This window comes from Copadichromis virginalis, linkage group LG2 (assembly GCF_057382275.1).
Source record: "Copadichromis virginalis isolate Kocher_CV1m ecotype Utaka linkage group LG2, C_Virginalis_male_GT1.1, whole genome shotgun sequence".
Lineage (NCBI taxonomy): Eukaryota > Metazoa > Chordata > Actinopteri > Cichliformes > Cichlidae > Copadichromis > Copadichromis virginalis.
This window is the reverse complement of record NC_140619.1, coordinates 25,522,195-25,538,927: the sequence shown is the minus strand read 5'-3', so window position 1 is coordinate 25,538,927 and position 16,733 is coordinate 25,522,195. Positions and strand designations below refer to the sequence as shown.

Here is a 16,733-nt window from a genome sequence, read left to right as displayed (position 1 = left end):
TCCAGACTTCCTCCATATGTGGATAATAGCTCTCAAATAGCTCCCAAAACCTTAGAAATAGCTTTGTAACCCTTTCGAGACTAATATATTTCAGTGACTTTGTATCTTATCTGTTCTTGAGTTTCTTTAGATCATGACATGATGCTTTGCTAGTTAAGTGATTTCTTGATTTAAGACATTTGGGGTGTGGATAACGCAGCTTTCCAAAACTGTGTAATCAGAGTTATTTCATGGTTTAACAAGGGAGGGGGGCAGTTACTTTTTCAAAGTGGGCCAGGTCGATTTTTTCTCTTTATAAAAGAAATCATCTTTTAAAAATGTTTACTTACTTGGGTTATTGTTGTCTAATTTTAAAACTTGTTTGATTATCAGAAACACCTACATCTGACTAATATGTAAAAAACTATGAGGAGGATATCAGGAAGGGGGCAAATACTTTTTATAGCACTGTGTATCCAAAGGCATGTGACTTCCTTTTTCTGTGTATGTTGCCCTTATGCTCTGTGAAGGAATGAAGGATTTTAAAAAGTTAGTGAAGATTAAATCAAAATGAATAGACACATTGAACATGGGCTTAAAAAGACTTGGAAATTCCATTTAAAGTGACAGAAAAATCGTTTCATTACCCTCCATGTGGTTCAATTTATAAGAAAAACGCTTTAAATATCCCCAAGAGGGTTATTTGAACAAATGGCCTCCCAGGAGCTAGGGTCCCCTGCTTTTATCATTCATTTTGTCATTCATTTAATGGGAGGTTCTGCTGACCTTGGTCACCTCAATAATTTCTACTCCCACTTGAATTGCATATAATTGTCGCAAATGCTACACATGACAAAAAGCTGCGTTTTGCTAAGTGTAATGTTTGCTTTGTGGCATGTTGTTTGTACAATATCCTCCTACTCACAAGGCTGGTCTCTGGATAAGCTCCTCGGAGCAGAATGGCTGTGCTACAGATTTACAGAAAAGATTTTCCAGCACCTCTTACCCGTCCACTCAAAATATGTATGCATTTGGTGTTTTATATTCTCTTTACAATGCATGCACATTCAATAACACAAATTCTCATGTGAGTGGATGAAATAAATGCATTTGACTAATTGCTGCATTATTGGGGAAATATTGATAAAGAGCCTGAAATAAAGCAGATTGATAAGATAAGATAAGATAAGATAACTCTTTATTGTCATTGCACAGTCATACATAGTACAGTAGTACAATGAAATTGGAAAAACTGTCCTACGTCGGCACTACATATAACACAACCTGTCTCTGTGCTTTTGTTAAGCTTCGCGCCATGTGGGCACAGGCCTGTGTATTGGCAGGCAGTCCATGCTTTGACAAGATAATCCCTCACTGCATAGCGGACATTATCCACCTCTGATGCTTTCACCAGTTGATCCGTATTCTGGGACTGGGCCATGTTAACCACCATGGAGGATTGCCCCTCTCCCCATTTTTCTAGGTTTGCTTTATTCTGCAATTTGAGCATTGCATGTGGTTAATGATCATTTCTATATTAGCCTATAAATGATGAATATTCCTTTTCTTTTCTGTTTTTCTTTAGGGAATAGATTGACGATAGATAACTGTGTGTCAAATCAGCAGATACAGATTTGTGAAATCTCATTAATTAAATGACAGGCCCATTGTGAGTTTGTCTAAATTAGCAGAGGAGTAAAGTCTCCAAATTACTTATGCTGTCTTGTTCTTAATTGCATGAACTACTGTATACATTATGAATTATCCTCATAACTAGACCCCAAAGTGCTGATATTACAGAACCGCCTCTGATGAAACTCTAAACTCTAATCCAATATTTGGATTGTTAGTTTATCCTAGCAAATCTTATCTTATAATAATACTGACTAAGGATGCAAATTCAGTGAATTAACTAGTCAGTGATTAAACAGACTGAAGTACTGTTTTTCCAATTGTGCTTGAACTAATGTCTGTTACCCCAAATCACCTCAAATTCCAAATACATTGGGTATTTCAGCGATATAATGTATAAAAAATTTGTCACTATTTGCCAGACAGGTTCAATATTTTAATGTGTCTCTGTAGGGCTATTGTTGTTTCATGAAGTCAAAGGGCTTTAGCTATAAATAGCTGCAACAAATCTAAAAAGAATGTAAAAAAAAAAAAAAAAATAGATAAAATAAAGAAAAAAAATGTATTGTATATGACAGCCACTGGGTAACATTGCTATCAACCTGACCTGTTGCACTCAGGTACTGCTACTACAGTGTATTGCCCCAGACCACTCCATTGCCTGCTTAGAAAAGCAAGCTGTTAGGGAACTTTTTTTGCTTTCCAGTATAAACGCCACTTTGCAGTTTCTTCCACATGTCAGTTATAACTTCCAGAGAGTTTGGAGGGGATTATACATCAACCTTTGAATGCATTGATTCACCCTGACTACACAGCGGTTTGGTGTTCTTAGCTTCCCTTCCACCATATAACCAACAGCAAGCTGGTTAATTTCCCACTGAGTGACAGCTATGCAAGCTAAAAATAAACCCCAAAAACTAGCTGTTACTGTAGTATGGTAAGAACTCATGCCATAACAGCTTAACTACCCAGGATTTAGTCCTATCCCAGTTTACACTCGGCAAGTGACAGGGTACACTCTGAACAGGTTTTTGCTCCATCACAAGGCTGGTAAATGTCCACTCAGCCATTTCTATGAAGGCAATTCAAAACATCTCCATGTGTCTGTGTATATACTCTGCACTGCTCGCCTGCTAACCGGTACCAAACGGAGAGAGCATATAACCCCAATTTTAGCCTCTTTACACTGGCTCCCTGTCCCCTACAGGATCCAATTTAAACTCTTACTTTTTGTTTTTAAGTCACTCAACGCCCGAGCCCCCCCCCCCTACTTGTCAGAGCTCCTCTCTGCCTATGCTCCAGGAAAACCCACGAGATCTAGTTCAAAACTATTGTTGTCCATTCCACGGACTAACCTCAAATCTCGTGGTGATAGATCCTTCTCTGTGGCAGGTCCCAGACTTTGGAATAGTCTCCCCTTTAATATTAGATCTGCTCAAACTCTTGAGCAATTTAAATCTTTACTAAAGACACACTTTTACGCTCTGGCTTTTAACACATTATGACCCAAGCATTTTGGATTTATCTGAATTAGTTAGTATTGTTTCAATTCTTCTATTTTATTGTTTCTATTGTTATTATTGTATTACACTGTAGTTTTTAATTTTATTGTTATTGTTAAGCACTTTGTGCAGCATCGGCTGTTGGAAATGTGCTATATAAATAAATCTGACCTTGACCTTGACCTTGCACTGATGCTGCACACTGTGAAGGGTTTGTTCAATTCCACCTGCGATTGGATCCTGTCCTGCTGGCCTTATTTAATCAGCATATTTGCCAGATTGTTGATTTTGGTCATCTGGGTGCAGGGTTCTGGGACTGAACCTCCAGAGTCTTAAGAAGTTGCAGAGAGCACATTTTGTCCCACTTAAAAAGCTACGTCCAGACGAACAGAATCAAACTTTCTGGGATTTTCTTACTTGTAAGGCTGAGCATTCACCAAGACAAAGGTATATTTATTTGCTGTCCAAACAGTTTTCACTCTAAAGAAGCTGCTCAGGAATACTAATACTATTAGATCTTGATAGAAAGTGTTTCTTGGCCAAACTATTTCAGCACTATAATGCAAGTGTTCTAGTTTTCTGACTGACATGCAGCTATTAAAAGGTTTTTCCACTGAAGCATGAAGTTTATTATTATATTGCATTATGCCATTTGAAGCTGCTGTTGCTGTATATCATTCATGTAAATACATACATTATAATTACATTTGACAAGCTCATTGATGAAGTAAATGTGAATGTTTTACTTCGGCTGAATACTGTCATTCAGTGTCATTAAAAACCTGCGTTCCTATGTGTGAACGCAGCCTTAGCACATTCAACACCTAAATAAACCAGACCAGCTGTAAGACAACAACTTAATGATGTTTTCATCATGCTGCTTTATGTTCAAGGTGCCAGTGGAACATACCAGCTGTTACCTAGTTAGTTTGGTTAGCTAGCTCTCAGAACAGCCACTGAAAACACCAAAGTGATTAAATTTAGCTTTAAAATAGGGTCACTCATTTATTTAATGTGCGCAGCCCCCACAAGTGGTTATAATACAATTACCTACACCTCCGTGTCACTAAACGGATAGATGCCACTTTTCAATTTACCATGAATGCCAATGAAGTCATTAACAGCAAATGAATTATCCCTCGAATCCTTAATATTACCTCATCCACAGAGAGTTGTAAGAAAAGATCCACTAGTCTATGGATTCAGCTAAAAAAAAAATGAATAAACCTAAAAAAGTGGCTGAAAATGTTCTGTGTGGTCTTGCAGCTTGAAGCCACGAACCATGAATGGACTATAACTCAATCATTAAGAAATGGCTGCTTCATGCAACCTATTTCCTTGGTCTGCCCCTTCACTGGCAATTATCCCTGACAAGGTCATGGCCATCAGCCTTCAAGCAGCTATCAGTCATTTCCAGACAGAGTTAAAGATATAATAGCTAATCGTTGATTATCGTCTCTTGACACTGCTTCTTTTTATTATAATTTGTGACAAAGGAGAAATCGATACTGTTTTAATGGAATACACTGAATTCTCGATGTATGGCTGACTTTAAAATGGCTCTTATTATCCACAGGCAGTGAGGTTCACTATGTTTTGCCCAATCCATCCCATGGTTTTGCTGTTCTTTCACTTAATCCGCAGGTGCAGATACTGTCAACACGATTGTAACTCCTGGCACGAGCAAATACTCTTGACACTATGACATTTTTTAGATAAATATCTGTCTACTTGAGAAAACACTTTTAAGCCTGAAGCTCCGGCAAGATTAAATGGCCGGGCAATTGTTTGTGAATCTGCAAATGATCTGAAATAAAAGAGCAAAAGATCAAATATTTATATATTTGCCTCTTCCTCGTAAAGAGAGAGGTGGATTTACTCGAGGAAAAGATCGAACATGGGCTTCTGCTTTAACAAGTCTCAGAACATCTAGCACATTTCATGCCTCTGCCAGTTTGACATACCTGTTCCCTTAATTTGATGGCCAGTTATCTTTCCAATGCAGCCAGATAAATTAACACGTTGAATGAAGGAGAATCTGTGGCGTGACTGATGAGATGACTATTTCATGCCAGAAAAAATGAACGTCCTCACACTACTGTCATTATCCCCCCCCCCCCCCCCTTTTCCCCATTATCAAGATGCTTTAACAGCATCTTGATAATACTCTTGTATGGCAGGCCATACTAATTAGGCCCAACCTGTTCTCATTTCCAGAGTGTCAAACACTGCCATTTTGTCAAACTGCCAGTGTCTCAAACATGCATTGAGGTGTCTCTTTGGTGTTGGTGACATCATGTGCTGCCATGGCAATACCAGACGCAGAGGAGTAAATCACAACAACATCCCTCAGCAGACTGCAGCTCATGTCATATTAGAGATTGTTTTTTTCAAGTTCTTTAACTAAAAAGCTTCAATTTAAAATGATCACCCTGCATATTTGAAAAAAAAAAACTGACATAAAAGGTAACTTATTGTGTGATATGCTGTGCACTTATACCCTGCCGCATTTTGTAAGTGCAGAGAAATAGGTGCGACAGAAAGAAGGTCAGCCTGCTTTATGCCTCATTGCCAGTGTGCGTACATTTTATTTCATTTGGACGAGACGGAAGAGGAGGGAGTGAAGGATTTGGTATCGATTAAAAAATCCACAACAAAAAGTGGCAGGCGGGCGATAGAAATGAGCATGAGGGATTGGAGAAGAAAGAGGGAGTGAACTAGAGAAAATGGGCGCCCACCAAAAGTGAAAGAGTGGAGCGGGAGGAGGGCGAACTCGAGAGAGGGTGTGTGTGCGTTAGAGGGAGCGAGCAAAGAGGAGAAGCAGTGATGAGAGAGCACATTAGTACAAGAAAGAGAGAGAGGAAGACTGAGGAGTGATAGAGTCGCAGAACAAAAGGAAGACAGACAGAAAATGGGGATAGAGAGCTGGGAAAAAAGTGGAGATGGAGGGAAAGAGAGCGACAGATGATGGGTGAAAGTGCTGGAGTGCCCCCCACAGGCCCGCTGACACAGCAGCAGTGCAGCACCCACTGATCTATGTATCATTGTAATGCATTGCATGTGTAAATTGAAACATTACACAATGATCACCTGAATGGCTGCAGTCATTTCCTAATAAGATAAGTGCAGTGAGTGAAATGAATGCAATTTATTTTTCTGACAGACTTGTTTTCTCATTACATAAACTATTAGAATTCTTCAGAGTCATATGCAGGCAGAGAAAATGAACTAACAAAAACGGCATTTGATGGTCTGTGTTCCCAAACGGCAAGACTGTTTCCTTGCAGACGCCCAGAACCTCTCACCTTGCAGCCAGATTCAAGTAGGAAAAGGAAACTCCACACCCCCAAGGTCAATCAGCACATCACATTCTGCTAGTGTTACCATGAGAACAAGAGGCCTAGCAGACTCATTTATATTCACAGTCACACAGATGTACATTTGCAGTAGCAATTAAATGCCATTTTGCCTTTGTTGGCAGAAAAAAAAAAAAACAGCGGTGTGATTACAAAAACCACTGCAATGCATCTGCAGCAAATTGTGATTTCATTTTAAGTAACTCTGCTTTTCATAGATTTTTCATGCAACCCTCAGAAAAGCGCATTTGAGTTGCTGTGATAATATGCAAGTTTTATTATTGCCATTCATTTACAAAAGTGTAGTCGAATTCAAATTGAAAGTGGGTGTTAAAATGCCAGGAGCACATTTTAAATAATTTTATGAGTGAGCACGAGTTGAATCAAGCTAAAAGCAAAGGAGGCTCTCTTTTGAGTGTGCAGACAGTAAGTGCCCTCCGTCTCTGTCCCCTGTCTGTGAAGTTTGCTCAGCACCGTGGGGTTGCTGGTAAACCTGAATATACTGGGGAGTGAGGTCTAAACCTAAGGTTCAGACAAAGGCAGTAATACAAACACACACCTCAGTGGGTGTTGCAGTTTCGAGTGAACAAGCTCTGCCAGGAGTTGGTGGACCTTCAGGGAGAAAAAAGGTATTGTTGAAAGAGTGAGAATGTTATAAAAAAGACTGATAAAGAAAAGGGAAAGGTGAAGGACACTTTTGCCCTTTTAAAATGTACATTTTACTCACCTTATCTGTATGAATTTTACTGGCCTAATGCTGCTGCTGTTTCAGAGATAAGATACCAGCAAATTTTCCATCCTCAACTCAGTAGGCTATGATTTGAAGGGTCAGGTTCTTCATGACTAAACATGCTGGGACTCTTTATAAATAGTGCAGAGCAAATGTTCATAATGGCCTTGGAGAGCTGGGGAAGCATGACTGACATTTAGCATGTCCATATATAACAGAAAATCCCCAGACCTGGCCATAAGTTGGTTGTGCGGCAGGGTACTTATTGATCCGGAATTGCAAACACTTTTCTCAGCAAATAACGAGCGCAGCATAAACGCCTGTGCATTTATTCATCCCGCTCGTGACCCGGCTCACCCAGAGCGCAGCGAAAATAGGGCTTTTGACCCAGTGATCAGACAGATCTCTGTAATGCATACTAAGCACACCTTGTGCGTTGAGCTTGACTTGTGCTTAAACATTTTCTATAATATAGCTAGCTTCATCTGCAATTGAGCCACACTCTTGCTATTCAGAGTGAATTTTCAAGGAGACTCAAACTGCTACCATCTGCAAGGTGAGGGTTACACATCGGCGTAGGTTTGGTTTGAGCACTGGGGGATCACATTATGCGGGGTTGTTCGGGTCTTCTTTCAGGACATTTTGACACTTTCTTTCCTGGATTTTATGGTTGGTTTTATGCATCAGTTTGTGGTAGAAATGGCTTTATTTATGTAAAGGAAACACAAATTCACACACGCCTGATTAAGAGGCACTGAGACAGTCGGACATTCTGTACTGTTTTCCAAATGATTATTTTCAGTTTTTCTTATTCAATACTGAGTCAACACAAATATTGGAAATATAACTGGAAATTCTGTCTGATATCTACTTTTCTACTGGCTACTTTTGGGTCTTTCAATTGGGGAAGTACTCTAAAAGCTCAGATTTCTGCTCATATCCTACCACATCGTGTCTAACTGTGTTTTGGGATGATTTTTAGAAATCATATATCTCAGCTGTATTACAGAGGCTAAAAATAATAAAGGCAGGCAACATGTTCTTGAGATTAGTTAGCAAACTAGAGTTCCAAATTTCTTTGAACAAAAGCTATTTCCAGAAACTTCCTTTTCAAGCTTTTAACCAAAAAAAGTTAGCTATCAGACTTCAAATCAAAACTACACAAATATTTGGATTAGAGGGTGGAATGCTGTGTTCTTATTTATTGAGGTTTTGCATGTGACATCAGGCTGATGTGGCTTCAAGAGTAGTTTGCCATATTGAACTTGATAGAAACACCAGTCATGAGGAGAAATGATTATTACCGGACTGGTTGGTGAGTATTTCTTGATGGCTGTCACTGGATAAAATGGATTGCAAAGCTTAGTTTGGGGTGGCTGTAACTCAGAAGGTAGAGCTCATCAACTAGTAATCGGAAGGTTGGTGGTTTGATTCCAGTCTGGATGCCAAATATCCTTCAGCAAGATATTAACCCCAAGTCTGAATATGTGTGAATGTTAGATAGAAAACACTTAAAAACATAGGAAAAAGTGCTTGTATGAATGAGGCATGCTATATAAAGTGCTTTGAGTGCTCTGGGAGAGTAGAAAAGTACTATATAGGAATCAGTCCATATACCATTTACCAAGAGGGCGCTGCACCAAAAGTTTCCTTATGATTGCATCAGTATAGAGGATTCTGACATGTCTGCAGACACTCACTAACAATTCTCTAAACTGGAGATGTACACTGTAAAACCTGACCAGTTAAGTTAACTCAAATGATTTGGGGAAACCGATTGCACCAATTGATTCAAGTTTTATAACTTAAACAGTTTTGGATTATTTAAGTACTTTATTAGAGTCCCAAGAACCCAAAGCAAATATGATAATGTAACTCAAATGCATTATGTTTATTTACTCATTGTTTTTAGTATGTTTTAACTTAAACCATTAAATTTGTTGTACTAAGATGCTGTATTTATTCAAACTTATTTAAAGTGTTACATGCTCATATTCAAATTAAGTTAAATTAACTTAAATAGTTGTATTTAAACAACTTAATCCATTTGGGGAAACCGATTGCACCAAATGGTTCAAGTACTATTAACACAAAACCAAGCTATTGTTCTTTCCATTCAGTTTTTATTAACTTTAACTGCAGAGAAAATACAGAATGAATACAACCATACTTTGAGTCATAACCTATGACTGCTAAAGCCATTATCAAACAAACAAATAATTAGGCATTTTAAAACTTGCGCTTTTAGGGAATTTTGAATGTTTTTTGTAGCATTTTGAAAATCAATTAAATATACAAAACACACATTTAGGTGTACATCATATAAAAAACAATAGTCTAGAGGCAATTAGAGCCATAACAATCACAATTTTGAGTAACATTTAGTATAATAATAAAATCAGATGCACTACAGCAATGCAACTATAGAAAACAGCTGAACTAACAAAAAATATTCTCAAAGGTATTTGTGGCTTCTCAACAGTTTTGCCCAGACCTCGAATCAAGTGAACTGGCACTCATCACACAATTAAAAAATAAAGCTTGAAAGTATACTGTACATATTGACTAATTATCAGTTATCTTCCAAAAGATTTCCATGTAACTAAAAGGTGTTTTTAGAAATAAGCTTAAGATTACACACTATGTAAAGATTTTTTTCAATCACAAACAAAACATCAAATATGGATTGTCTCCTTATTCTTAGCTTTCTCCACATTGCTTTTTAGAAAGCTAATTACCCTGAACAAATAAAACTATTGAAGCCATTCACAGATAACTGAAAAAGCACGACTATACTGACAGTGAAAAACAAACATCATCTACACAAGCTCATTTTTTAGTGTCTGCAATTTTGGTTTTAGTTGCTTTCTCTCATCGTCTAGCTTCAGCAACACTACTTGAATGAACTCAAAAAAGCCAGTACACTTCTCAGGATAGCTCAGATGCAGAGCATAGATTAGCCCAAACAAACACACCAGGGCATCAGTCCATGAGTGATGAGTCATAACAACCTGATCTTCAAGTACTATGAACACTTGGCGTGGTGAGAAAGGAACTCCTCCAGGCACCTCCTCTTCATCGACATCAGCAACCAGAGCAATTGTGGCTTCATAGAACTCAATTTCCTCCTATAATACACAGTGCACAATTATTCATCTGTAATACCTCTGTTAAAAGTATAAATACAAATGGTCAGGCACCTTTCTTCAGTTTTTCAAATTCTATATATCATAACATGTTTTAAATTGACAGTGAAGGTTCATTTTTCATTCATCCAGTCAAATCAAGGATGAAAGAAGTTTATAAGTCATTCAACTTCACGTCTTCAACTTTCAACCCAAGTCCAGATGACTTATAAACTCCTTTCAACCTTTTTTAAATTCAAATGTGCAAATTATTGTAATACCCAAGTACCTTGCATGTTTTGAAAATCTCTGAAGAATCCTCCTTGAGGTACATTGGTAGGCCGGCCAGAGCTGCTGTTCTAGTTGCATAGATGTCGTTTTTGTCCTAAAAAAAAAAATATATATATATATATATATATATATATATATATATACATATATATATATATATATATATATATATAAACATAGCAATGGCAACTGCCAAGCAAGCAGAATAATAATTAGTATTTTTAAATACCTGTTTTCCATATGCCAACAAAAGCTGCTCCATCCTTTCACCGACCCGTCCAGTTTTCCTCTTTTTGTAAAGTCCAATCAGCTGAGGAGCATAATCATCCAGTGCAGCATAAAACACATGTGGCAGATTCTGATTGGTGATCCGATGAAATTCAAAGTAGAGCTGAGGAGAATTCCAAAAATATTATAAGCAAAACACAGCATACTATATGAACAGCAAATGTTATATATGTAGTTGTACTTACCTGTGTCTCATGAAAGAGTGCTGGCCATCTGTCCTTGAGCTCTGATACAGGAGGAGAAGTGGTGACAATCTCTTCACGCCGGAGGGCAAAAGTGGGCATCATATGCTGATGAATGAGAGGGATGTCTCTTTCTGCTGAGGTCTTCTTGAACTCCTCTACCATCTCAAGTCTTCTGGTTTCCAGAGACTCCCTTGTTTCTCCAGAAGGATAAGAAGGAAGGAAGTTGACCTCACCTCTCCTAGGTCTTTTAATATTGGCCCTTGGTGAAGCTCCATCTGGGTTTGTTCTGCTGCGCTTTCCAGCATTCACAGCAACATCCATGATGCCAGCTTTAGCCAACTTCTTTCTTTGGTTTCCCATTTTATATCTCAGGCTATTCTTCCACCCTTCCCACCCAGTGTCAGAATTCCTCTCTTTCAGACAGGGATGTTTTCTAACTAAAGCTTCTGCAGCCTTGCCAATTTGTGTTGTACTAGGGTATGCTTTTAGTTTGTAGATTTCTTCCCCCATTGTCTCAAGTATGTTGTGTTTTTGATCTCGTGTCAGCGTAATTACTTTCCCATTTTTATCAAATGCTGCATTACCCTCTCTTAATACATGTTCCACTTCATAAGAAAATGGCGGAACAATAAAAACTTCTGGCCATCTACTAATACGCTCTGTTGAATCTATGGTATCAGTGCTATCAGTCTGAAGGATTGTGTCATCAGTGCTCGTTGAAATCCGGTCAAGCTCAACTAACCTGACAACTTTAACAGATGCTATAGCTGGCAGGTCTTCTATTTTAACCAAATTACACAAGGCATTATCAAAATCTGGGTCATGAAACTGAAGCCGAAAGTCAAAAGTAAAATTTAGCCTAGATTTGATCGCATCTATGAGGGCTTGCACACTGTTTGGACGAGATGGCAAAATAAGTTTTTCAGCGTTATCCTTATCAAGGATGACCCTTAGCTTCAATATTCCTGTTGCCTCCATCTGAATTTGTTATTTCTGTAACAGACAGGTTTCACATATTATAGTGTCATTTTAATACATGTTTGTGTTTACAGTTATTTGCAAAATATTAATTGTGCAAAAATATAAAAACATTTATGTGAATACAAAAAAACTGAATAGATGAATTACCTTTGCATTGGTTCAGAAATTGGTGGAATCAGCTGATGTCTCAGTTCTGTTTCTTTAGTCAGACACTGGAATGAAATGGTTTGTTGTTAGAATGAGTTCATTTGCTATCTTGTAAGCAACATGCGGCATGTGGTCAGACAGTTGGCACAGAGATTTTACACTGTGACGGAGACCCCTCTGTTGATTCTCTGCTACTTCATATGAACGCAAGTGCTCAACGTAATAAGTGTCATAGTCTTTCAAGAGAAAATAAATGTTGTTTCTGATGAGCAGTACATTAAGAATCTCTTTGAACTCTGGCAATGCAGCATAAGCACCTGTGCATACAAACATGCCAATTGCAAAGTTTGTGCCATTAATTGTAACCTTTTTTGTTGCATATATTGTGTCACTGTCAGCAATACCTGAAATAAATAATTGTGTATCTGCAGGTAATGATGAAATGTACAAAGACTCCATTTTGGATGTTTGCACAGGTGGTTTGAAAAACGTTGATGAGGACAAATAAAATGCCATCATGCTTTGATGTCTCTCTGCCAAAGTTTTTAGTACATTTTTGTAGTTGTGAGTGTCATGAACTATTTTTATGAAAACCTTATGCTTTCCCTCAAATCTCATTGTCCAAAGATGAACTAAGGGACCAAAGCACTTTATTAAGTGTGGGTAATGCTCGATGTAATGATGCTTTGGCCTGAATCGAACATTAGGAAACACTTCCTGAAAGAGTTGTCTGTGATCTAATATTTTACAGGCCATGTACTGAATGGTCTCGTCACTAAAAGTATGAGACATGGCAAGCTGAACTACGTCCTTTAAATCCATTAGCACTTCCCAAAAAGTGTCTCTTTCTGGAACTTTGGAGCCAATGAGAAGAGGCAACAGTCTAAGAAGGGCATGATTTTCATGCCCGTTCCCACCAATGGTCCCTCGCCTGGCAAAATTTGAGGGTATTGGATGAGGGCGATCAACTTTGTCAGAATGTTGGTAGGGAAAGCGCAGAATTGCTCTGTTTAAGTCTTCTAAGGTAAAATATCTCTTAGAAATCAAACCTTTTAAATAATGTGCCAACTCCACTGGAACGACACCTTCAAACAGGTCGTGTAGGAGGTCAGGTGGGAAGCCTGTGACAGGATGGAAGAAAGAGAGATGGTCAGAAAGAACACAGGGGTTTTTAACACCATAGTTTTCCTCAATGTCATCATTCTGAAGCTCTTGCACAAGATTATCATGAGCATCTTTTGTTCTCATTACATAATTCCCTGTAACAGCATTTTCAGTTTGCATTTCTGTTTGGGTGGCATGACAAAACCTACAGAAATATGTAGACCTGAAACTCATTGAAACCAGCAAGTCCATGGGCAGCAAGGTTGTCTGCCACAACAGAGTAGACAGTGCCTTTAAGACATTCACCAAGAGTCTCAATGTAGACACCTACTTCTTCAAGAGTTTTCAGATCATTTAAGAGTGGTGACAACATTTCCTTATACCCAAACTGGCGTACATCATTGGAATTGCACAGCAGAGCAAGCTGAGTGCAGTGTAGAGCAGAACGAGATTTAACTGGAAAGTTTGCCAGTGTCCAATAAACTGCAAAAACTTTATGTATTTTCTTTGAGGTACCAAGTGGGTTTGCGATTTCAAAATCATCCACGTAAAGTATTATTGACAATTTCTGTCCCTCTTGTGACAGTAGAACATTTTCCTGGTAGTAGGATCCATCACAAAATGACATGAAATGTCCAGGAATCTGTGTGGGTGCTTGTTTAATTTCTTCAAGCACATCATTTTTTTTCAACAACAATTGCAAAGATGTGAGAATAGGCACATACATATAAGTGTGCTTTGACGATTCAATTAAATACTCCACAGGTTTGACATATGGAAAATTTGCTTCGTAATATGATTTCCTCCTCTTTGCTGTAGATAGTGGTCCTTCAGATGTGACACATTTATGTAAAACATTACTATCAGAAACTGCCTGACAAATCTCATCCACCAGTTTGTCCGTATATGTACAGTTGTGCTTTTTCAGTATATCTACAACTGATTTTCTAACCAGAGGTACTGATAACAAAAACAACTGATCAATATGCTCAATAATCTCCTGTGTTGCTCTCTGAGACACATGGAGAATGGTCTGCATTTTCAAGAAAAATCCAGCCAGATTGTATTGCAACTGCTCTTCTAAACCCTCAATTCCACTGATTTCACTGGTGGATGCCACTTGATTGTCATCTGATGACTCTATTGAATCAAGCTGCATGTCATCTTTTTGTTCTACATTTATAACACTTTGCACAATGCCTTCATTGTAACTTGTTGAATTTTGGTGGTCTCTGCATTTGTGGGCATTGAAGGTTGAGTATACATTGGTTTTAAAATTGCAGTTCTTGAAAGGACATGGAACAGTTTCTTTTCGTTTTAAATGCCCCCTCAGATGGATAAACATTTGGCTTTCAATAAATGGCTGCTTAAAATTACACACAGGGCAACAAAATCCATATTTATTCAAATCTAGATAAGAACCGTCTTTTCTTTGTGTGGGAGTGTGCATTCTTGACATGTGTATCTTTAATGAATTAAATGTACTAAATGTACACATGCATGTGTTGTAGAGACAGGGTAAGGGTGAAATTGTGGAGTACTGACCATGGTTGAGCCGATAATGCTTCAACAACATGACTTTTATGGCAGTAGAAAAACTACACAACTTGCAATTCCACATTTTGATGCCAAATCGTTTTAAAATCACCTTTACTGGCTGTCTTTAGTGCAGTGCTGGATGATCTCTCGGCATGCTACTGCTCCTTCAATCGTCAGACTGTAATAACACAAAGCCATGAGGACAGAAAGCTAGCAGAACAGTTTTTACTTTTAGACTTTTACTTCACTTAAAAACAGTCAACCTGGATAACACAAGCTTTGAAAACAGTAACTACAGTTCATTTTCAATTCAGGTTGGTCAACTACTCTAAATGTTATGAAATAATAAAGCAATTTTACATAAGTGAAGTACACAATAGGCTAACCCTTGGAAAGTACAGAGTCAGAAACGTTTAGGTTTGGTGCAGTGCAGCTTTGAAAAGGTAAATTATTTCACGACTAAAATGCCACTAACCATCATATTCAAAATTTGTGAAGGTGAACTTGTCCAGTAAACTCTTAAAATGAACACTAAATAAATCTTCTACCATTTTCACTGTGTCAAAAGTAGGCTACATTTGAACTTGATAAAGTTCAGAGTCAGAAAAGCCTAAACACTGATTTTACCAAAGGTTTTGTGGCATGCAGTTTGCAAAAATTAGACTACTTACCAACTATTTGATTGAAACAAGCCACCAACCGTTAATTTTTTAAATTGTGAAGGCAGACTCCATACAGCGCTAGGCGGGAATTGTGTGCTGGCAAGCTAAGTTACGAGCTACTACAACAAAGTAGTCTGATAAATTACAACAAAGTACAACTAAAACAAAGCAGTCTGATAAATGTACGCTAGAAGTAAGCATTAACAAAAAAACATAAAAATAACGTTTATCTTGTACTTTCCACTCTTGCAAAATTTCTCTTGACGAGACTTGTGTCTCATGGCCGACAAGTCCAGGCAAACGCTGGGGGCGGGGCCGTGGATGATGACTAATACAAATGAATTAACACTACTTAAACAGTTTAAAGCAACAGTACTTAAAACATTACAAAAACATCATGTGTACTTATTACAATAAAGTTATTATAACATATGTATACTTTTGGGTCTACCTAACACACTTCATGAAAGTTACTTTAACTATTTTTCAGAACTGAGTAAGAACAACTTACTTCTTTTAGTAAGATGCACTGTTGGGTTTTACGGTGTAGCTGAAGCCAAAATGTTTTAAAAATCATATTTACTTGGACAATAACAGCCCTCAAAATAACTCAGTTAGCAGTTTCTGTTGCTCTTTTCTAGGGCTACCACGAACGATTATTTTGATAGTCGACTAGTCATTTATTATTTTTGCGATTAGTCGACTAATCAGATCGTGCATCCATTGGACGTAAAACGTACAGCTTATTGCACCAGCAGCATCTGCTCTTATATAAATATCATTAGCTTACAGCTTTAAGTGTTTAAGGTATGTGCTAACTAAAAATAAAGACAAGATGATAGTTTATTAAATTTTAATGAAATTTGCAAATTGTTTTGGTGGAGTTTAATAAACTCAGCCGTCTGCTCCTTGCTATCTAAAATATAACGGGACACCGGAGTATATTCTCGAGCATCTCACACTTCTGATAATCAGTTGTCTGCTTGACATTTATTCAGCTGTGTAAAAACTATAATTTTAATTTCAGCCAAACCGATTTACTCAGGAACAAATAAAATACTGAAAATTTTCAAGTTATCTAAGTGACTTATATATCATGTTTAACCTGAGTAGCAAAAGACGGCAGTGGGTTTGAAAACGATTTGCCGGGAGTCCGGTGTTCTCACAGGCTCTAGTGAGCGTTGAACCCCGGTTAGCTAAAGAGCTGGTGGG

General features: G+C 37.9%; 1 protein-coding gene across 1 annotated transcript; it reads right to left on the bottom strand.

Annotated features, from left to right (window-relative positions):
- Nucleotides 1-9,311: 9,311 nt before the first annotated feature.
- LOC146717389 (uncharacterized) lies at nt 9,312-15,898 on the bottom strand. Its single transcript, XM_085475419.1, has 8 exons — nt 15,531-15,898; nt 14,969-15,037; nt 13,266-13,337; nt 12,217-12,281; nt 11,089-12,081; nt 10,845-11,006; nt 10,614-10,709; nt 9,312-10,327 (listed from the first exon to the last, which is right to left on the bottom strand). Exons 5-8 carry the CDS (start codon nt 12,064-12,066, stop codon nt 10,019-10,021), a joined length of 1,545 nt encoding a protein of 514 aa, XP_085331545.1. The 5' UTR covers nt 12,067-12,081; nt 12,217-12,281; nt 13,266-13,337; nt 14,969-15,037; nt 15,531-15,898; the 3' UTR covers nt 9,312-10,018.
- Between the last annotated feature and the right edge of the window lie 835 nt (nt 15,899-16,733).

Bases quoted from the DNA above. Each gene is read 5' to 3' on its own strand.
- LOC146717389 (XM_085475419.1), bottom strand. From the start codon at position 12,066: ATGGAGGCAACAGGAATATTGAAGCTAAGGGTCATCCTTGATAAGGAT. The intron at 11,007-11,088 runs GTAAGTACAACT...AATTCTCCTCAG, and splicing joins CACTCTTTCATGAGACACAG to CTCTACTTTGAATTTCATCG. The intron at 10,710-10,844 runs GTATTTAAAAAT...TTTTTTTTTTAG, and splicing joins TGTTGGCATATGGAAAACAG to GACAAAAACGACATCTATGC.